Here is a 23,612-nt window from a genome sequence, read left to right on the forward strand (position 1 = left end):
ATGACAGTGCCCGTTGAATGGTTTCTGTGATATACTTTACTTTTAAACTGAAAGCCATCAGTAGTTGTTTTTTTTTTTTTAATACATACATTAACACAACATGGTAAAATTAGAAGTAACACTGCGTAGCAAAAACCTGATATACTTAAGATGTACTTTTACTATTTAAGATGTATACTAAATCTTTTCAGCTTTCCAAGTGCTATTTTTCTTTAGAATATACATGTGAGAATTATAACTGCGTTAGCAGACCCATGGTAGAGCTGAGAAGCCAGCTCAACTAAGTGACGTGGGCATGGGATAAAATACCTGCCACATCCTTTTGATGTATGTTGAGCAGACAATGATCAAAACTGTATATTTTTTCCCTCTTTTGTCCTCAAACAATAGCAAAACTCTTCTGGGAAAGGTCCTGTATTATGACCACTGGTGGGCATACAGTGACATTGCTGCCCAACACTTGCAGCAAGAGCTGGGATTTCCGAGCTGGGGAGAGGAAGAGGCTCTGGGTGAAACACATTCTGGGGGCAGGCGGCAGATCATGAAACGTTTCCAAGAGTCCGGGTCTTGGAGACTCTCTTGGTTCTGTGGACTGCACATTAATTGGTTTGCAAGGAAGCAAAGTGAAGCATTTCAACCTGACTTGCTGCTTGTTTAGTAAGACCATAGTACAGTTTCAGGAGTTAAATGGCAGAACTAAAAGAAAGCTTCTTAGTAATGTAGTATCACTAAAGAAACGAAAACCCAACTAACACCCTCCTTCCCTTGCCAAACAGCCTCTTTACATTTAAAGGTATTCCCTGTGGCTCTGTTCTTTATTTTGATTTTTGTAACAATTTTTCTCTCTCTGATGAAACACGTTGTAGACATTAAATTAAGGGACAAATATGTCTGTGTCTGCCAGAAAGAAAACTGTGATGCAATTAAAATGCCATTAGGGAACCCCCTGTGGGATGGTAAACCTAAAGACTCTATTCAGAAAGCAAAGCCAAAATTAAAGAGGTGTCTGGTTGCAGATCCTCTGCAGATTTCCATTTCTTGACTACAGTACCATGGAGACTGTGCTAGTCAGGAGCTGAAAGGTTTTTCCAGTCATGCGTGTGGTATTTTGAATCACGGCTTTGGCAACTGTTCCTTTTCTGTAAGCCATACGTAGAAGTGTGTCTACATTGCATGACATAAAGTGCAACTGAGCGTGGCCCACATGAAACAATGACAGCAATGGTGATGGGAAGCTGTCCAAGCCTTGTCCAAGGCTTGGACAATGACAACTAATAATAGTTTTCCCTCAGAAAATTTACATTAAGTACATCTGTGTGTTTGCTGAGTTGTCTGTGAGGTGTTTGGAGAGAGAAGTGCAGCTACTTGCAGCCATCAGGCTCAGCAAGCTCATGAACGAGCGTTCATTCTAGCCGTGTCTCTGGAAATAAATCGTTAGTGTTTATATGTTTGGAGACATACAAGATCCTGATCCTTAGAAAATAAAAATAAATACATGGTCCGTTGAGGCTGGCCATTTTTTCTGAGGCAACTGAAGGAATCAGCAGAGTCATTGGGTGGTAGGTACTGAGTTTTCCAGTGACAGCCCAACCCTGGTGCTTGAGTCTAGTTTTTTCCATTTCATTCAGTGTGATTCTTTGCTGGGGATATCAGCAGGGGCTGGAATAATAATAGAAGCACACCTCTTTTCTCTGTCTAGGAATTCTCCTGATGACTGCAGCGTGGCAAAAGGAGGGAAAATGGTTAGCGGCTCAGACAATGTTGGGATGAACTATGGAAACTACATGGAAGAGAAGCATGTTCCACCCCCAAATATGACTACCAATGAACGAAGAGTCATTGTGCCAGCAGGTTAGACCCTCTACACAAAAATTTAAAGCAAAAAAATGCATTTCCCCTAAGTCTACTAACATTATTTGAGAAAATACGGAGAAAAGTGGCAATATGATACAGGTGATCAGGAAGAAAAGAGCGGTAATTTCCCAGGGTTATTAAGAGAATGAGCTGAGAAACATCATAGTGAAGCCATCTCCTCAACCTGTTCTTCCCATTTCAGCACCAGAACTGGCTGATTACAGGCAGTCAGATCATATCTGACTTCTCTAGCTCCTTTTGGAGTATTTCGCCCTGAAGTTGGCAAAATAAAGAGCCACTTCCATTTCCTAACACCATGGACTAGCTGGGTGCAGGGTGTGTGGGAGAGACAAAGGATCACTGTACCACACAATATTCCTGCAAATGCTAAATGCAGTCCGGCCCTTAGCATTCTAAAAACAGAATAGCTTCTGTGAAATCAAACAGCGTGAAAAGCATTTATCTAGGTTGTCCCCTGAGTTTGGCGGTGTAAAACATTTTAATAAGCAAACTGACAATTCCACTGCAATATAAGAGAATTGAGAAATTCTTGGTTAGTCTTGGCAAGCTTGGTTGTGGGATTTAGCAGTTAATTGAACAAGAAGGCATTCACTCCTGTGTGCCCTGTCCTCCAAACAAACCTCTGCTGGAAGGTTTGTTGCCTTAGTTTTGAAAATAATTAGCATGCCTGTTTCTGAAAGTCTAAAGCATTAGACCATCATGACATACATGGGTCTTCATAAACCGCTGGATTTACACAGCATAGAAACAACACCTGCAACCTGCAAACAGAAGAGAGTGTTTTGCTGCTAGTTCCTCTCCAATAGAGATGTGCCTATCTGAAACATTTCTGCTGCTGCTGTGTTGCTTAATATTCTTACAGTTTTTCAGTTGCTAAGATATGCAAGAGTACTAACTGTGGCCAGTTTTGCAAGCTGTGATTATTTCAGTTATTTGTCAAGACACGTGAGGACAAATATGTTGCAGTATCCTCTGCAATGGCATTGACAGTTCTATTCTGAAGCACAGAAGAGTGAGGCACTGAATAATGAAGTGTCCTGCCTAACTGGAAGCAGACCACACTGAAATTCACGACATTTGAATGGTCTTCTAAAACATTTGTCATGTTGGTGGTTGGCGCTTTTTTCAGTCTTTTAGTAACCTTTAGCATGATTAGCTCAGACAGATTTTTTTTCTCAGTGTATTCCTGGAGGTGTGTTTTGAGGTGGATTTGAGTGACATTCAAGGAACAAGGTGATCACAGTGACAGCCTTGCTATTTTGAGGTCCCTAGAAGACATGTTTGAGTGAAAATCAGTTAGAATCATAGAATCATTTAGGTTGGAAAAGACCTTTAAGATCATCAAGACCAACTGCACTGCCAAGTCCACCACTAAACCATATCCCTAAGCACCATATGCGCGTCTTTTAAATACTTCCAGGGATGGTGATTGAACCACTTCCCTGGGCAGCCTGTTCCAATGCTTCACAACCCTTTTGGTGAAGGTATTTTTCCTAATATCCAATATAAACCTCCCCGTTGGAACTCGAGGCTGTTTCCTCTTGTCCTATCACTTGTTACTTGGAAGATGAGACCAACACCCACCTCTCCGCATCCTTTCAGGTAGCTGCAGAGAGTGATAAGGTCCCCCCTCAGCCTCCTTTTCTCCAGGCTAAACAACCTCTGTTCCCTCAGCTGCTCCTCATAAGACTTGCTCTCTAGACCCTTCGTAAGCTTCATTGTTCTTCTTTGGACATGATCCAGTACCTCAATGTCTTTCTTGTAGTGAGGGGCCAAAAACTGAACACAGTATTCGAGATGTGGCCTCACCAGTGCCAAGTACAAGTGGACAATCACTTCCGTAGTCCTGCTGGCCACACCATTTCTGATAGAAGCCAGGATGCTATTGGCCTTCTTGGCCACCTGGGCACAGTGCTGGCTCATGTTCAGCCGCAGTCAGCCAACACCCCCAGGTCCTTTTCTGCCAGGCAGCTTTCCAGACACTCTTCCCCAAGCCTGTAGCGCTGCATGGGGTTGTTGTGGCCCAAGTGCAGGTGTGCAGCTCATGTGGCAATGTTTAGGAATAAAAAAAGCAAAATTTACATTTTCAGCTGTGGTAACTTTCTAGTTATCATAAATAAGAAGCATTTAAAAGTTATAGGCATAATCAAAATGTTTTGGTAAACTTCCTGGTGTTTGGTTTTTTACTTCAAACAAAACTGAATGTAGTTGTTTGAGTTCTCTGCTGTAGATGTGGGCTATCTCATCCAGACCCTAGGTTTACCAGCCAGACTTGCATCTCTCTAGGTAGCTACATATTTCATACCAGATGGAAGAGTTCTTTTAAGTGGTTTTTTGTGCACTTCAGTGAATACAGAAACCCTCTGTTCACTGAGGGTGAAGCTGGGTGAAGCTCCAGAGAATTAAATATTCTGACTTGCAAGGGCTTAAAATGCCAAAAGAAACATCAGAATAGGTGAGGCACTAGTGGGTGAAGGATTGGGAGTGAGCAACAGCATGACAGACTCTGAACAGTTCCTAGCCCATGGAAAGAGGTCCCCACCTCTTTCAGACCAGCCTGAACAACAGTCAAAAGAGAGGACGTGGCACTAAGTTAAGCCACAGAAAAGCTATTTAGGCTGTCACTCAAGTCCCAGTCCTTCCCAGACTTCTATGTGACAGAGTACAGCCATTTGACCTCTGCGCGCTTCACTCTCAGTCTTCGGGATATCACCGAATCATTTAGGTTGGAAGGCACAAACTCAAGAGGAGTTTGTTTCCCCTTAGCTTTATTCTTTTCTCTTCAAAAAGTATAAATTTTTCATGGTAGGAACTGTCTTCCATTATGGGGATGTGCACCGCAGGTCATTAGGGACCTTCATGTTGATGAGTGCTTATTATAACTCAAGAAAAGGGAAAAGCAGAATAGAAGAGAAATAGAAAAGAAGGAGTTTAGAGGTAAAAAAGAAGTTTAAGTTAAAATCAAGGATTCATTCAAAAACACAGGGTATTTAACCCAATGTTTTGCTAAAAATCTGGTCTAGTTCTTATTTTTTTTCCACCTGGTTTTGCCAGTACTTCAGGTAGTAAGTAAAAACCCATGCAGGTGTAGCAATGTAATCTGTAAAACACAGCAGTCTAGGAAAGGAAGTGCAAAATATTTTAATAAGACCCACTGTAGTTTATGAAATAACTAGCCAAATCTGTGAGTGCTTACTTAGCTTATGACCAAGAAACAGTACTCCTGACTTGAGTGGAAATTTCATTTGAATAAAGATACCCATTGAACAGAGACCTTTGAAAATTGTCCAGATGCAAGTCGCAGTGCTTTCAGTGGGCTCTCTTAAATACTTTTCTAAAGAGTGTTCTCTACATGAGGACAGGAGCCTATGTTAATCTGTGGATAATAAAGCATAAAAATAACAACGCAAAAGAACTAAATAGGAGAAGGAGCTCAACAGCAGATAATTTGCGGTTAGTAAGCAGAGCTCACAGTTCTTCCCTCATAGTTTTTCACAGACAGTTATTCTCCTTTGCACTCAACAGGCCAAATTAATTCCTCATGTATCTCCAGCAGTCAGTAAACACAGAATTAAAGTCTCTCCAGTTTGACTGTGGTCTACATTTATTTTGTAGTGGTCCAGCGCATCTGCACTCTCCCCTTTCTGCCTTATTTTATGCTTTGTGATATCACCAGATCCCACGTTATGGAGCACAGACCACGTACGCCAGTGGCTGGAATGGGCGGTGAAGGAGTATGGTCTCCCGGATGTGGACATCTTGTTGTTCCAGAACATCGATGGAAAGGAGCTGTGTAAAATGACCAAAGATGACTTCCAGAGACTTACCCCAAGCTATAATGCAGATATCCTCCTGTCACACCTACACTACCTCAGAGAGAGTAAGCTAGTTTTCTGTCGTTATGGTAGTGGCTACAATCAAGCTGTGGTTGATATCAGTCTTAGATTTAATGATGTGGATACACACGGCTGGGTTTTCAAATGTCTGTTGCAAATGTTGCTGTTCCTAAGAACATAGGAGGGAGCCTCATCCAAAGCCTCTTGAGTTTGATGGAAAGATTCCTAGTAATTTCAGTTGGTTTTCACTCATGCTCATCAAAGAAAGAAGTTAGGGAATATTTCTACATGTCCATCTCAGACAAAAATGAAATTGAAACCCAGCATATTCATCAGCACACTGTAGGAAGAAAATCATATGGGATTCAGTGCTAATGTTTTTTCTGGTCACATACTCATTTATTTCTATTTTAACAATGAGAATGCTAAATGAGAGTGCAAACATTGATTCATAAAGCGAATTCCAGGCATGATTCTAAGGACTGGCAGCAGTTTGCTCTACTCTGAATAAGATATCTCTGAATTGAATAAAAGTTCTGTAAATTCATGGAAAAAACGAGCAGTCCCTGAAGTCCAAAGGCAAATCACTTGTAGTGCATGGCTAGCATTTCAAAGGGAAAGAAGGGACTAGTGAATTCCTGGCTTGAGGGATCTCATCTAAGCTTGGGGAAATTTTGCAGGTTTGCCTCAGTTTAAAGAAGTTAAAGTGAACATGGTTTTTAAAGAAAAAAACCAACAAGCATTGCAACACCAGTGCGGTGCAGTCTTCTCCACACGCACACTGTCAATAATCAGTCAGAAATATTATGCATTCATAATGTTGAATAAATGAATGCCCTAGTTTAAGCTGTAGCACACACGCCTCCCTCCAAACTGCAGACTGAAACTGACTGTTGGTAGACTCGCATTCAGACAATCCTGGCAGGGGAAAATATGGTTTAAAAAGATAATTCACAATTTTTTTTTCATTTTGGTGTTGCTTTTTGTTTTGTTTTGTAGCTCCTCTTCCACATTTGACTTCAGATGATGTTGATAAGGCCTTACAAAACTCGCCACGGTTAATGCATGCTAGAAACACAGGTAATGCTGGCACTGCTCCTGTTGCTAGAGGTCATCTTCTAAAAGCACAGGGTTCCTTTATATGAGTTGCTTGCTAAAAATGGAAATGGTAAATTAGGAGGGAGACACAAGCGTGCCGCCTTCTTGCTGTGTGTGTGAGTTTTATGCACAGACACACAAAAAAAAGGTGAGATCACGTAGGGCCAGATGGTGCGAAAATGGTCTCCTTACTGCTAATTTCTTGTGTCCTACAAGAGAATGGGGTCCCTGACACATGATAAACTGCAGGCTCGGGGCCTTTGTCTCTGTGGACATTTTTTTCTCATTCTGTCTCATTGTACTGTCAGATCTGCTCCACAGATCCCTTGAAGGGTGGTGGAGCTCAAAAGTGCTTCAGCTCTTGCCTAAGTGCTGTGGGCTCTGGTGAATGGGGACTGTCTCCCCTCCCATGTAGTATATATTGTATAATTCAGTAAAATTTCTGTTTAGGCAGTTAGCTCATCTCATTTGTCAGCTATATGGGACTTGAGCTGGAAACTCCACTAAGTTTGATGTTGTAATTTCCACTAAATCTGATCTGAATGTAAAACGATTTTTGTTACTATTCACCCTTCTGTTAATTTGGCCCAGAAAATTATTGAGTGTAGGAAGGAGAACGATACAATACGTGCCTCAAAAGCATCCGTCTTTCAGGATGTGACTTAAAATATATATGAAAGTAATTCAAAAGAAATTTTATCTTGCTCTAGCAGTTGTGCAACAGAGGATGGCATGGAATTGTACATATAGTATGGAATACATACTGATTAAAGATGTTTGGAATATTGCATGATCATGCCTGAGGGTATTAGTTACCTACAGTGACCAGAAATAACAATTCTTTATGAGAAATGAAAAAGATAATACAAAGGATATTACAAAAGAAAAATAAAAGAAAACCTTGGATTGCGATGCCTTTTTCACATTTCATTTAGTTTTTCACTGTGGTAAATAGCAGTGAGTTTCCTAGCAAAATTAACTAGATTAGAGCTCTCCCTGAGATTAGATGTTTGTCACAGTCCTACTGTGGGCTATAGGCCTGCTGCAGACCTCACCAAAAGCAACAAAAAATTCCACTGACTTTGATGGGGCTTGCAATAAGCGTTAAGCCCTTTTTAAAAATAGATGGACTTGATGGTCTTTTCCATCTCTGGCTTTCCAGATTTTAATTTGCTAAGCAGTTTCCGCATACAGTTATCCAAGCATTGGTCAGCAGTTCTGTGTGTTATCTTTTTCTATATGTGTGCACTGACAATGATATTTTGAAATTCATTTCACCAAAATGAGATTGTCTGTATTTCTGTCATTGGGAGTGTGAATAATATCACACTGATCATCAGCATAAGGAAAATTAGTTGTTCTGGTGGCATAAGAGCTTTGGAGTGGGATTTTCAAAGGACCCCAAAAAAATTAGCAACAAATTCTTCTTGAAGTCATCAGTAATTGCACAAATCTTTATGACCCTTTTCACGTTCCTAGAGACAGTCATTAGAAGTCTGTTGATGTAGTTAGAGCAATTGCAATGCCTGAGATAAGCGAGATACCATTTTCTATATCAAACTCCATATTTTTAATTTTTTCACTCAGTGAACAGAATGAGATTTCTGAGGGTCTGACCCAAAGCCGACCAAAGTCTGTGAGAAGATTCCCACAGACACCAATAGGCTCTGGCCCAGACCTACAGACTCTGTTGAAAATGTGAACCCATTTGGAAAGTGCATGCGCTAATGAAGAGAAGGCAAAGAAGTTTTATTTCAGAAGATATGAAGCCGCCTACCCAGGTGGAAGTGATTGTGGGAAAGGTAGAAGGGATTTTCTGAACTTGACTCTCTCCTCTCTTGACACAGATTTTGCACAGACTTTTATCCAGTAATTTGAATGGATTTACACAGTTGCAAAGGCTATTGGAATTAACTTTTACATATAACAGTCCTAAGAATATAGAAAATAATTATTTATAGTCTTCATTCAGATACACTACAAGAGGGAAAATATCAATGGACTTAGGGACTGTGAAAATGAATCTTTAGGTGTTATGTCTTCTTTCTCTTTAGGAGGTGCCACTTTTATTTTTCCAAATACATCAGTTTATCCAGAAGCAACACAAAGAATTACAACCAGGCCAGGTATGAACAATGACTACCTATTGTATGCTATTGTCTTACTCATTTCATCTCCTGAAGTATCTCTTTCTTTTTCTCCTTCAACTCTCTTTTCATAAATATTTTGAGTATACACACATATTGTATACATGTTTTTTGTATATGTGTGTGCATATATCATTGTGTAGAGTGAGATGTTTAAATAGAGCAGTTTAACCTTTGTTTCTTCCACATATCTCTGTCTTTGAAGTGATGCTATCGAGTGTTTAAAGCACCAGAGAAACAGAAGACCAGACCTGTATTCACTGGTTCTGTTGCATTGTCCTGGCGCAGTCACTTTTCAATGTGCTTCAGCTCTCTGTCTGTACAATATAATGCTATTTGATGTATACTGGGAAAAAGTACTCTAAAAATGCAGGATACGTGTTTCTCCTGCTGTCTACTTTTTATTCATGTTTGCAGCAAATAAACCCCACAACAATATCTGACTGTGAGCTTAAGAGACTAAATAAGTCAAATCAAAACATAAGAAAGTTCCTATTGCTCAAAAGTTTGAAGCCCATGAAAGTATTGTGGGTGTGTTGGTTTGTGAAAGGCTAAAGAGGGTAATTAAATAAGATGAGAACATTGCTGTGAAGCTAAAAATTTTCTTTGCATCACCCTTCACCACTAAAGATGCTGGAAAAATACCTAATCTGAACATTTACTTTCCCAGTAATAAGCGCAGAGTACTGTGGGACATCAAGAAGAGTTGTAAGAAAATACTAAATTTAAAGGAAATCCATCACTGAGCCAGAGGCGTACATCCAAGTGTTCTGAAGGGACATACACTTGAACTGACAGCTCTTGTAAAAAGACACATTCTCTCATTAAAAACAGAGGGGCGTTTAGATAGCAAATATTTTATCTTTTATCAGTGCTCTAGGGTATAATCCAGGAAAGTATACACAAGTAACTAATATACACTTGTATACATGTATATATGCATGTCTGCAGGTTTGTTAATTGATAATTAAAAAAGATAGATAGGGAAACAGCAACAGACCATTACATGATCAAATCCACCTTGCTCAGTTTCTAGGAAAACAAACTCTTCTGCTAGATTTGTTTGTCTATAACAATACCATAGTGAAATCAAAGGAAACCAGTGATCCAATGCATACATTCGGCATTTGGCTTTCCTAAGATATTTACCAAAGTGCTGCACAACTATTTACAGTGAAAGTTAAGTCAGCCTATCAGAAGAAACAAAATATTTTAACAGATCAAGAACTGGCTGATTAACCTGTTACAAAGGCTAAGTAACAGACATCATGAGTGCTTCAGCATTCTCTGCCATGACCTATAGTTATTAATAATTAGAAAAAGGACACAATAAAATTTGGTATAAAACGTAGAGATGATGTATGATTTCAGCATTACTTAGAAGCAGAGATTACTCTAAAGGATTCCTGTACAAGGGCCCAGAGCCTCATTAGAGATCAATGAACTGTCAATATGTTAACAGCTCAAAATGCAAGTCGGTAAATGCAGAATAAGACACAAGTTATTTGCATATCTTACTGATTTCAAATTTACCCTCTTCACTCATAAAGGAATAACATAGGCATCTTTATTTAGGGCACAATGAAGTGTGAACCAGAGCACTGCTCTAGTTGTTGGCCAAAGTGAAAAAAAAGTAAGCAAATGAAGAAACACAGTGGAGGATCTTATGGGAAGTCTGACTGTGCCGTTAAATAAATCAGCAGTGTGGCCTTGTGTGGAAAGCTGTGTGAATCATCCCTTATCAAAAAGACTATTTGCAGAATTAGAAGGCACTTAGAGCAAGCCATGGGAGCATGGAAAAATCTTTTGAGCATGTTGAAAGATATAAAAGTTCTAAATTGTTCAACTCAGGGTCTGGGGATGAGGAAACATGATATAATTATCAAAATAAAGAGTGTCACAGAGTACCTACTTAGTCTAAGTATAAGAAGAAAGGATATTAAAAAAAAAGTTAGAGGTTTTCATGAAAGATTAAAGGGCAGACCATGGCCCTCGTGGTCACAGGTTATAGTAGCACCCAGGAGCTTTGAATGGCACGGAGGAACGGGGACATGAATACGGATGAGAAAACAAAGCATAGCTATAGAAACAGTTACCAACTATGCAACGTAAAACTGGATGCCTGAAGCTCTCAGTAGTTTCCAACGAAAATGAACATGTAACATAAGACCAGAGGGACCCGGGTGTCCTGCAGAAAATAATCATGCTAATTGAGAGCATATTCCTGTGTTGACACACTTCCTTGTGGGAGTTGCAGTTTGGATATAGGGTGTCTCTATTCTTCTGTGTAAACTGACGTATCCTAACTAAAAATTTCCTACTACAAACGATCATGTGATTTTGAAAATATTATTTTATCTTTTACAACTGAAAGTTGACAAACATCTTTAAAGTCAGAATTTTCATTCAGAAAGAAAAAAATTTTTGCGGAATTCAGTTTTCTCTCAAGAAACTGTTTTGTTGGCTTATTCCATGGCTTTCCTTTTATTTAAATATCACATTTCAACTAGACTGCAAAGAAACTTTTTCATAACAAAGCTCCTTCATGTGAGAGCAATAGCAAACCCTGGGGACAATCACTTGATGACATGAAAAAGGTCAAAAATTGGGGGGGGGGGGGCAGTGAATAATGTTAAATGGGAATTAGCCAAATCCTGGGATGCAATTCTGGAGAAAGTAATTAAGCATTGCCATTGTTAAGGCATTACAATAGAAAATAGGAAATGAGCAGGACTTGTAATGAACTGCGATGACAAAGGCGTATTTCTTCAGTCACCTTTACAACAGAACACGAGGTTTCAGCAAGCTGAAAGTAATACAATGAAGCCATCAGGAGCTCAGGAGTACCTAATATGGGTTTGTCTCCATGTCTCATCAAACAGGAGCATTCCCATCAAAGATCTGTCCAAGATAAGGACATCTTGTACTAATATCTCACGAATAAAAAACAAATCTGCTTATCTAGGATAGCAACATGTTTATCAAGGCACAATACTGAACTAAGAATGAAGTTGGAATTTTGCGCTATTTCAAGAAAGGCTGATAACTGGATTTTTCTTTTAATGGAGAGGGCGTAGTCAGAAAACGATCTTATGATGTGTTGAGTTAAAAGGCAAAACAGTTTTCTCACAGTACTAAATTTGTACCAAATATATTTTAAGACTGCAAGTGCCACCGAGTGCGAGCACATAATATCACACATCCCTCTCAGCATAAAGATGTCTAATGATTTGCAGACCCACAAAGAGGAGAGGAGAGGAGAGGAGAGGAGAGGAGAGGAGAGGAGAGGAGAGGAGAGGAGAGGAGAGGAGAGGAGAGGAGAGGAGAGGAGAGGAGAGGAGAGGAGGCTGTGGAATAATTTTCAAGAAATCAGGGATAAAAGGCACTAGTTATTCATATGTAATACAAAGATAAATTGCATAGCTCAGCAAAAGCAAAGTTTTTGAAGTGTAAGATTCCAGGAGATGACAGTGCTGGTAGTGCCAGTCTGCTCCTCAAGCCAAACAGACTAAATAAATTAAAGGTAATTTGGTTGCAAATTTCACATTACACTTTATTTCCATTTGATACTTCTGCTCTTAGTGCTTGGAAATGGGCAGAGAAACATCTGTTTTGCGCATAGCCAGTCTGTGACTGTTTCTTTACTTCCTAACTGGTTTCATTTCCAATCATCATTTCTAAAATAAAGCACAAGCACCGTTAAGAATCAAATCATCTGCACAAGCTTAGTTCTACCAGGTGGGTACTGCTACCTTCCTGAGATCCTGGGCAGGCTACATAAGTCTCTGGTTTTGGCAGCTATTTTAGTTCATGTGTTAAAGCCAGCCATAGAACAACCCTGGCAACTGTAAAAGATTTCAAAGGGCAAACCAAACATTTGAATTTGCTACATATACTTTATGAAGAAAGCTTTTCTGTTTTAGTTTCTTCATTTCTATATGCTAAAGCATTTAAATGAAATAGAAGTAATGAGTAAATGAAAGAAAGGGCAAATAAAAATTCAGATACATAAAGTTAAGGAGCTTGTCCCAAAAAGCAGGAAGGTATATTTAAGAAGAGGAAGCAGGAAAAAAGCCATCCACTTTTGGTAAGAAATATAATATGTGTACATATATATGTTTAACATTTAAGCATGTTCACTGTTTGCACATGTTACATTTCTAAAGATCTGTGAGGATAATGGAGTGTGGAAGGGAAAGTGAAGGAAAAAAGAATTACTAATAACGTGAAATGACTAGTAGAAGAGAAACAAGTGAGACTGGCAAAGTGAGCAATCAGTTATCCCAAAAGGTTGGACTCTGATTGATGAGAGTGAGACCAGAGGGTGCATCTAAGGAAGGGAGCACTGGCAAACATGAGTAACATCACAGGGAGGGCGTAATAAAGTGCATGATGGCAATGAGAGCCGGTGCAAACACAAACATACAACAGTGGTTTAGAGGAATCTGCAACAAACAAAACCAAGACTTTTTTGTCTCACGTATCTCTGCCTGTGACCAGGTGACAGCAAAGGGAACTCTCAAACTCAGCCTGTAAGGTTTGATCAATCTCAGGGGATGACAGCAACAGACTGAAAAAGAATGGCACATAAAGTCAACTGAAGTCTATCTTCTTAAAATGCTGTCACATGCTGAGATTGGGAGGGAATGGTACACAGTTTATGCTTAATCTGAGCTCTGACCTCATGGGCGACTTTCCTGCAAGACTCTAGCATAAATTGTCCATGATGTGCCATGTGTGTGATTCCTTGGTGTCCCGGGCTGAAGAAGGAGACCAAAGGGAGTACTCTGAGCCTTTGGAAATTATGGACTATATTTGCATCAGCTATCTCAGTGCAGTTCAGACATCTAACAAGAATAGGTACCTCTAAAGAACAATGCAGAGGGCAACGTGGTACTGTTGTTTTTAGAGACAATAAATACAATAAAGGTTTTAACAAAGAGTGTCCTTCCTATGTCAGTAATTTTTCCAATCCAATGGGTTCCCTAGAAATGTGCCTTTTATGGACATAAACGCTTCATGACATATCTGCATGAATCAATGTATTTTTCCTTCGCAGATTTGCCTTATGAGCAAGCCAGGAGATCAGCATGGACGAGTCACACCCACCCCAGTCCTCAGTCAAAAGGTAAAAGCACTGGCATATGTCTAGCCTGTGGGCCTAATGCACATCTGGTGCAACCGGGATAGTCTCTGAAGTGAACTGGTAGAAGCTACCTCAGCGTTCATCTCTGGAGGATTTTTACCTGTGCCTTGGCTGGAAAGCCTCTTAGCTGTGTATAGGCAATACTGGGTGGAGGGGCAGCCACATCCTTCCTTGAACTCAGTCTTCATCAGGCCCATGGCCATATAGCCTTATAAAGCTAAATCCTATTGTGACCATCTCTGAGCGGGCGCAGCAGGATTCCCAAGCCTATGATCTGTCACAGGTTTGGTGACCATCTTCCAAACTGGAAAAATAACTACATGGCTTTTTCCATTTTCAGCTACTCAGCCATCATCCTCAACAGTTCCCAAAACAGAAGACCAGCGTCCTCAGTTAGGTGGGTGTCATTTTGTTTGAATTACGCCTGGGTGTGACAGGGTTTGTTGAACGTGATGAGAAGGACAGCTCTCGCCTACCAACCAGAAGCAAATTGCAGCATCTGATTCAGACCACTAATGAGATCTCCAGCTGGTGACCACTAAATCCCCAGATGTGTATGAGTTGGCTCTACATCTGTATCTGAGAGGAAGGCTCCCATGGCGGTTGAAAATTGCCTTTAGTAATGTTTAATGGCAGTAACAACTTTGAGGAGTGAAAAAGCTGTTAAACAAAGTACCTATGTACAGGTTAGGGGCAAAGGAGGAAGGTAAGGATGTCAAAAGACCATATACTCCACAGTAATTGAAATGCTAGCACTTGGAAAATGTGCATGATCAGAGAAAGGAAAATGGATTACAGCATACAGAAACCTATTTGAATTGGGCTTCCGAATTAAACAGGAAAATTCAAAGGATTCTTAGTCTATTGGGAAACTAAAGAGAAAGTAGAAGTTTATGAGTTTGTAGAATAGCAGTTTTGCAAAATAGGTGCATTTGGGGTTTTCAAAGCAGCTAATCCATGGGGTAGGACCTTATCCCTTATTGTGAATTAGACTGTGTTTTGGACAGGTAGTTGGAAAGTACTACAGAGATTCTGAGTCAGTTATGGCTTTTTTTTAACATATTCTTAGCTCAGAAGACTGAGCCTGTTTTTATCACATGGTTTTCAAATCATTATTCTGTTTTTTCTTATAGCTAAATAAGACTGTGCACATGACTACATCTCGTTAACTCATATGCATGCTGCCTGGGAAGTATTATATTGCTTTTTGCCCAAATAGCGTTTTATCTAATCTGGCCTTCCAACCATGAGAATCTTTCAGGAAATATACCGATGATTTATGTAAGTCTTTAGGACCGTTTAATGGCTGTGTGTGATTATTTCAATGTATAAGGAATGTAACCTGATTATCTTCTTGGCTGTAAAACTGGCGGCCGTTTGAGAGCAGCCGTCCGAAGACAAGGCAGTCCAGCGACAGGGTCGTTCAGCGAGGGGCTCTGGGCTGTGCTTGCAGCCCATAGCTTTGGCTTTTGTGATTCTGTCACAGCCTTCCTTTTTTTCTGTTGTATTTCAGTTCAGGCCAAAATAAGTTTTCATTTCCTGAGGGAATCCCTTGAGGAATACATTGCCTGTTTGCAAGGGCATGTGGCAATAGGACGAGGGGCGATGGTTTTAAACTAGAGCAGGGTAGGTTTAGATTAGACATTGGGATGAATTTCTTTACAATGAGGGTGGTGAGACACTGGAACAGGTTGCCCAAAGAGGTGGTGGAGGCCCCATCCCTGGATACATTCAAGGCCAGGCTTGATGAGGCTCTGAGCAACCTGATCTAGTTGAAGATGTCCCTGCTTACTGCAGGGGGGTTCAACTAGATGACCTTTAAACGCCCCTTCCAACCCAACACATTCTGTGATTCTATGATTCTAGGTGCTACAGGCATTGTGTGGCTCTTCTGAAAACCCTAGTTGCAAGGTTAATCAGGGGATCCCTCACTGGAATCCAGTGACAAAGAAGAACAGACCCAGCCACATTGCCTGGGTTCAGCCGTGCACTCTCAGGCCTCTTGTGGAGGCTCCTTTGGCACAGAACGAGTGAGCAGTGGCATGGGGAAAACAAATGTGGCCTCACAAGAAAAGAGGCCACTGTCCTTTGTGGAGGGGACTGTCACCCTGTTACCTGTCCATGCCTGGAACACTGCAAGGGTCGATAGTATGAAAGGGTGCCTGTGTGTATGTGTTCTTTATTTAAGTAGGAATCAGAATACTTCTGGGCCAAATTTACAGTGTGTCTGAATATAAGCCTGTGCACGCTAATACAGCACAAAAAGAAAATGTGTATCCTTGCAATTGTTCACTTGCACACCCAGTTTTAAGGGGAAACATGCAAATATTGTGATGCAGAGAAAGGAACTGCTTTCCCCAGTGGTGGACCTGCTGTCCCATCAGGCCGTGTACACTGCCCCTTACAAGGTTAAAAAATAACACCTAAAATATTTGACATCACTGTTACATGATTTAAAATCTTTCTTTCACAATTTTGTAGATCCATATCAGATTCTTGGACCGACCAGCAGCCGACTTGCAAATCCAGGTGAGAAAGGATTTTGTTGATGTAGGGGGATTTCTCTTCATGTAGTGTCCCCACTTCAGCTTTAAGGCCAGACCTAGAAGGTGATGTGACCAATTTTACAGCTCTTCAGTATGAATCAGTGGGAGTTGATGATACCCAATGTGTTGCAGGATTAGATTTCTAAATTACACATTTTTGCACTGAGGTCACAGATTAAGACACATAAACTCATGTATTTTAATGTAGGTGCCTATATATGAGCTAGATGTCTTAGTTCCCATGATATTCATTGGAGATGTAGTTAATATAGCTCTCTGTAGAGAGCTATTCGAGTCCTCCTAGAGTAGATGGTTACATTCAGTCAGTCAAATAGCTCGTTAGAGGTATTTGAACTCCTCATATCCATAGGAATTCACTTCAGTTGCCTAAACATTGGGATTTTGTTAAGTGCTGCATGATATTCCATCTGGCCTCCCGGTACCCCTCCAGAAGGGCATGAGTCTCTTACTAATTTTCATCATGTGTGTCACAGATTCTGTTAATCCACAATACAATGCCGTAGTGGCCTTGACAAATAGAAAATTTTGGGCTGAATAATCCAAACCAGCAAAAATATACAGGGGAAAAAACAGGAAAGCATAATCGATTTGCAAAGAATAATTGGGTTAAACACCTCAAAAATGTTCTCCCACTTTAGGAAGGCGGCAGTGGGGGTGCATTGTGGACAGGGGCTTGTGGCATATTTTATCTGAAGATGAGGAACCTTCTTGGGGAATTAATTGGTGAACTGATTGTGAACTGTGCAGATTACACTGTTGCTGCTCTGAGTCCGCAGGACACACTGTGGCCAGACACCACCACAATCAACATCATCATCTGCCACAATGGATTGACATTGTACCTGCCACTTCCTACTTCCCTTGCTTCAACAGCCACAGGGCACAGCGTTCCTTATTCCACATTGTGGGTCTCCTCAACTCCCAGTAACAATGTTTCTTCTTACAACAATTGTATGGCTTTTTAAGGCATGAAATTGCCAAAATACCGATCCATTTCCTTTCACTTTATCCCAAGTGACATCAATCACAGTTCTAGGTTAGCTTACTTTCTAAACAGTTTTGCATGGTATAGGAAGGCAATTAAGTGAGTATTAAGAATAGGGTTTTCCAAATGGCCTAAGGCAGTGGGTTTCCAGATGACACTGATCTTAACTAGAAGTGGGGCCTACCTCCCCTTAATTTGTTAGTAAACCCTGGCTTTTACAATTTTGTCAAGTGTCTATTGGGTAGCCTTCATTACTGTGGAAGACACTAACATGATGTGGATTGGGGGACTTTTTTAACATTTGGATACGGAATTCCTGCACACCATCATTCCAGAGCTTTAACATGTTTTGTGTGTTTATAAATTGGTGGAATTACTCTCTCATTAAAAGGAAATTGACAGCAACCATTTATTTTCATAGGACTATATATTACATTTGGAAGGCAAGTGTTTATGTTAGAACATATGTTGGATTGCTTATTCAAAAATTTGTGTTTTGTCCAGTGCTGAACTGTTTATTGATTTTCAAAGGCTAATCCTCTTGTTATGTTTCGTGTATTAAAACTTGCATGCCTTGCTCATACCATGGATTCTTTTGTTTGTTTGTTTACTTAATGCATGTTAACGGAACAGAAGAAATTCATTAAGGACAGTTTGGATAAATATCATTTAAACGAATATGGGTTTCAGTTGCACTGAAGTATAAACGGCTAATGGATTTCAGATGCTACTCTAGCTTGATATTATAATTCGCTACTATAAGCTTTCTAAAGAAAAGCTTGTTTATTATACCCACATATCTGGTTTGGAAAAAAAAAAAAAAGAAACCCAGTCGATTCCTGGTCAGAGATGTACTTAGAAGTTAGCACATACAAGCTGGTTGGCAAATTCTGCTGACATTGTGCTTGTGAAACAGATTGCCTTGCAAGCTGCTTGAGCTGTATTTTGCATCATTTCAGTGCTGCTTTATTAAGAAATGCTAAGCTTTTAACATGAATATCAGTGTCAAGGCCCTTTGAAATCTACTTTCAATTACTTAAAAATGGTCAAATTTTGTTCCTATAACTCTGGGCAACACACTTCTGCAAAGTTGACAGAGACTAATTATTTTCTTTTTAAGATTAATTTGGCGGAGGAGTGAGAAAAAAGCAACAACTTTTTAAGCCTTTGCTTTGATAATCATTTAAACTCATTTGACACAGAACGACAACAAGAGTGTATTTTATGGACCTTTTCACTGTTCTTGCAAATGTTTTGCCCTATGGTTGTATGCAGTGCAACAGCAAGCTAATAAGTTTCCGTTCTGCATTTCCCCAAATGCTGCAAATGGATGATATGGTTTGGCACCAGCCCAGCTTTCTCTAAACTTCTCTATTTTGTGTAGGCTTATTCCATAGCAGAGAACATTTAGTTGCAACATAATGCTGTGAGAACAAGCAAAATGTTACGCAAGTGAAAGCTGTTTGTCCTGAACTTTAGAGATTAGTTTCCTAAATGAGCGCTGTATTATTTCCCCATCAATTGTCTACACTGAATGACATTAGGTAACTATTAAATCTCCATGTAATGGCATTCTGCCACTCAGATGAGGGAAAACGTGACACATTACCATTATCTCTGCTCTTTAGGATTTCACGAGACAGGGCTGGGAGAAAGGGGACTAGTTAAGAGTAAGAAGTAGGAACCGACATTGCAACATTTCCTAGTAGGGTCTTATGTGAGAGGCTGGAAGAACTGATGTCTTAACATTATTAGTCACTAGTCCTGACATTTCTACGTCTTTCCCCCCCAACAGGGAGTGGGCAGATACAGCTATGGCAGTTCCTGCTGGAGCTCCTCTCCGACAGCTCCAACTCCAACTGCATCACCTGGGAGGGCACCAACGGGGAGTTCAAGATGACCGACCCCGACGAAGTAGCTCGACGCTGGGGGGAGCGGAAAAGCAAGCCTAACATGAACTATGACAAACTCAGCCGTGCGCTCCGCTACTACTATGATAAAAATATTATGACTAAGGTTCATGGTAAGCGCTACGCCTACAAATTTGATTTCCACGGAATTGCTCAGGCTCTCCAGCCTCATCCCCCAGAGTCGTCCATGTACAAATACCCATCAGACCTCCCCTACATGAGCTCCTATCACGCGCACCCTCAGAAGATGAACTTTGTAGCACCTCACCCCCCTGCTTTGCCTGTAACATCGTCCAGCTTTTTTGCTGCCCCTAATCCATACTGGAATTCACCAACTGGAGGTATCTACCCCAATACCAGGCTGCCAGCTGCTCATATGCCTTCTCATCTTGGCACCTACTACTAAGTGGGGAAAAAAAGTATCACCAGAAAAAGCAAAGACACTTCTCGCTGGGTTACAGTCCCTGATGAATTGCAATGAACTCTATTGGAGTACACGAATTAAAAGTGCCTAAAGGGACAAGTGAACGTTTGGCTGGGAAAAAAAAAAAACACATTAAAAAATAGATGTCAAAAAGACTCTTTGTAGTAGGATTTAAAGGAGGTGTTCAAGAAGTATTAAGATACTAAAATGTAATGTATATGGGCATCGACTCTGTGGACCAAACAACAATAGACTATTGTAGGTAAAAGCATGAAATGATAAGGAAAACCTACGAAAGCTAGTGGTCTTAAAAAGTTGATAAGCTTATGTGTAAAGTTTGATATCTTGCTAATGCAAAACTGGGACTATACTACAGCAATATAAGGATAAGTCTATAGTGACCTAACATACAATATCTGAATCATTACAAAAGAGGGGGGAAGAAGGGAAGAAAAAAAAAAAAGAAAAAACCCTACCTGTATTTTAAAAATCAAAACATATCAACAAAAGAGACTGGTTTAGTGTGGAAGCTGATTTGGAATGTAACAGCACTGTTTTGGTTAAAATCAAATGCGTTCCATTTATCGGAGTGTTATCAGCTACTCAAACTGTGAAGACAACCCAAACTTTAAGATTCCTTGACAGTATTACAGGAACCCTGAGCCAAACATTGGAAATGAGGATGTGCAGAAGGGCAAGTGTATGATTGTAGATCAGAGGCCTGCACCTGACAGAGGAAGCAGAAAGGAGCAAGAGGAGGACAAAGGTGGTGAGGACGGGAGAAAAGAAACTTCTTTACCGGTAGAGACTGAAAAGACTGAAAACTTTGTAGCGTTGGGACTGTGAAGAAACACTTGTTTGGACTTGTGAAACATATTGCTCAGTATCATACCATTCCCAGTATTACAGGAGGAACAGACTTGATTTTATAGTAATAAAAAAAGTGAAAAAAGGGAAAAGCAGAAGAATTCAGAAATCAGAATATGCATCTCTAAAAAAAAAGTAAAACTGGAATTGTGTTTGATATTTAAAAGTTACCAGTTAGAACCTCATCATTATTAAGGGAGTTTGTTTTCTATTGGTTAAAGCAAGAGACAACCCCTGACTGCCAAAATCAGAAATCATCTAAGTATTTTTGTTAGGCGGGCGCCAGTTTTTCTTTATCGAGTCGCGAACGCTGTGCGTTTGTCAGAATGAAGTATACAAGTCAATGTTATTTTTTCCTTTTTATATAATTATTATATAACTTATGCATTTATACACTACGAGTTGATCTCGGCCAACCAAAGACACAAAAAAGGGACAATCAAAAATATTGTGGCCTTGAATTTTAACTCTGTATGCTTAATGTTTACATTATGAACATATTAGTACTTAGAATGCAGAATGTATGTAATAAAATAAGCTTGGCCTAGCATGGCAATTCAGATTGACACTGTAGTTTGCATTCGCATTTGCATTTTTAGTGCCTGACGCGCCTATCAGCCCTCCTACTCACCGTGTTAAAATATGCTAGGCATTTTGTTTTAAAATTTTGTTTTGTGAAATCTGGCAATCATGAAAATGTAGGGCCAAATAGCAACGCTTAGCCTAAGTTCAAAGTGGACAGGTGCTGTGTATCTTCTTTTCCAGACGGTTCTGCTTGCAGCCCTTCTTTAACAGTGCCTTGCCATTCTTGTCCTGAGCTTCTTTTGCCCAGAGATTGCAACCATGCCCAATTCTTTGACAACTTCATGGCCAAGATCGAAAATGAAGTCTAAAAGAGGCCTCTAAGGAAGAACACTGATACCTAGAAATTACCTTTTGTTGCTATCAGATTATGCGACATAATCTCAGACTGAGATGTATTTTCATACTGAATCATATGTTGAATTACCGTGCCCCCTTACTATTAATACATACTGTATCTTTATTAGTAAATAAAGTGAATAATGAATAACTTCCATTATTCCTCACTTTAGAATGGAGTGTATGGTAGCTTGTTAATTTGTCGTTGCAGTCCATGCTGGCTGTTTACAAAGGGCAGGGTGTTTTCTTTCTCTTCTAGATTTAGAGGCTTCCTACACTGTACCCTGGGCCCCAAAACTACATCTGGTGCCTAATGGCATGACTCTGTTTTTTTGCAAGACCAGCTGAAGAGCTGGTCTGGAAAATCCGCACTGACATTTATGAGTGGGTCTCCACAGCAGGCAGTGTTTACTGCAGAGACCCCAGACAGCTCAGACCTCCATCTGTATCCCTCTTTTTTGCTGTTCTTCTGTCTGTTTTTCAGACAAAATGGGTGTGGTTTCAGGTTTTGTAGCAAATGTCCTGCATATCCGTTTTGTGGAGCGTGATAATCGGTGCTGTGCAATGGGAGCCTACTTGACAGACTCCCGTGTTATGGGTGTCTTGGTGGCAGTTTATAAGCACAAGATTATTTTACTAATGTTTGAAACCTGACCAGTGGCATCATAAGCCTTGTGATCGTCTGGGAAATAAGCACTGTAAGTCTGTATTTCTTAAAAAATAAAAACTCACAGAAAGGTTAGAAAAACTGAACTCTTGGAAAAGGTTAGTCAGTCACTATTTTAGAAAGTTATGGCAGGCACGCCTACATGCTGACTATAAGAATAATAGTTTGCTTTTCAGTGGAAATACATCTACAGATGCTTGCTATCTACTTCATTTGTACTTCCAGCTCAAAAAACGGTAAGTGTATTGTTGAACCACCTTTTAATTAAACACTTAAAAATCCAGATAAAACAACCGTCTTTGTTTAGATTGGCAAGGACCTGCCTGGAGGCCTCCAAAGCATCCCCAGTGCTCACAGAGCTGCCTGCAGGATTTCCAGATTGTGTTGCCTGGCTGCTATCATGTGCAATGGGAACAACATCCTGACGTTAAAGGAAAGGTTCCAAATCCTGGGACAGGGATGGAGTCACAGCAGATGGTGTGATGGAGACCCCTCATGATGAAAAGCAAAATCCTACAGTAAGCCATGGGTAGCTCACTGGCGAAGGAGTCCAGGACACGAGTCCTAGAGCTAGACCTTTCCCCAGGACCAGCTCACAGCTTTCCAGGAGCCTTGGAAAACCTGGATTTTGCAACCCTGAGGATGAAGAGGAGAGTGAAGGATGGAGAGACCCTACTGCTACTGCAAGGAGACAGGTGGCTCTGCTACTTGCAGGGGCTCCCTACCAGAGGGGCAGCAGCGACCCCACGGACTCTTCCTGCTGGAGGGCAAGGACCAGTCCAGTATCCCAGGGCACTGGCACAGGCAAAGCAGGGAGTGGACCCATGGTAGTGTCTCTGCTGCACACTGCCTGCTACCCAATCTGGCCCTGCTACTGGGAGCCAGGAAGAGTGGAGTGAGGTCAGAGTTTTAGGGGCTGGTTCACAGTTCAGACCATTACAACAGATGGGCCCAGTACAGCCAAAATGCTTAGGGAAGCTGAGCGGCTCTGCATCCATACCATGAGAGACATTCACATGAGTCCCAGCCAGACCCCAGGACCTCAGCTGAACATGCCATCTCTTTGCCATTTAAGCACCCAGATGCAGGGACAGCATGGCCTTGATGAGTCCACATTTGTACAAGTTGGCCATGTTGATAACTTTGGCCCTTTGCTTAAATTAGGACTT

The 23,612-nt window shown here is 40.6% G+C and overlaps 1 protein-coding gene across 5 annotated transcripts in view; it reads left to right on the forward strand.

Moving 5' to 3' along the window:
• ERG (ETS transcription factor ERG) overlaps window positions 1-21,927 on the forward strand; it is a 65,592-nt gene extending 43,665 nt beyond the window's left edge. For 4 of the 5 annotated variants that reach the window (XM_054217586.1, XM_054217593.1, XM_054217559.1 and 1 more), the window contains exons 3-10: window positions 1,700-1,851; window positions 5,552-5,755; window positions 6,711-6,791; window positions 8,864-8,935; window positions 14,016-14,084; window positions 14,443-14,499; window positions 16,584-16,631; window positions 19,450-21,927. In XM_054217586.1, coding sequence (XP_054073561.1) covers window positions 1,700-1,851; window positions 5,552-5,755; window positions 6,711-6,791; window positions 8,864-8,935; window positions 14,016-14,084; window positions 14,443-14,499; window positions 16,584-16,631; window positions 19,450-19,970 — 1,204 coding nt within the window. In that variant the 3' untranslated portion in view covers window positions 19,971-21,927. The remainder of the gene's footprint in view (window positions 1-1,699; window positions 1,852-5,551; window positions 5,756-6,710; window positions 6,792-8,863; window positions 8,936-14,015; window positions 14,085-14,442; window positions 14,500-16,583; window positions 16,632-19,449) is intronic. The other variant, XM_054217569.1, reaches the window with a different exon arrangement.
• Window positions 21,928-23,612: the final 1,685 nt, after the last annotated feature.

Source organism: Rissa tridactyla, chromosome 1 (assembly GCF_028500815.1).
Source record: "Rissa tridactyla isolate bRisTri1 chromosome 1, bRisTri1.patW.cur.20221130, whole genome shotgun sequence".
Classification (NCBI taxonomy): Eukaryota; Metazoa; Chordata; class Aves; order Charadriiformes; family Laridae; genus Rissa; species Rissa tridactyla.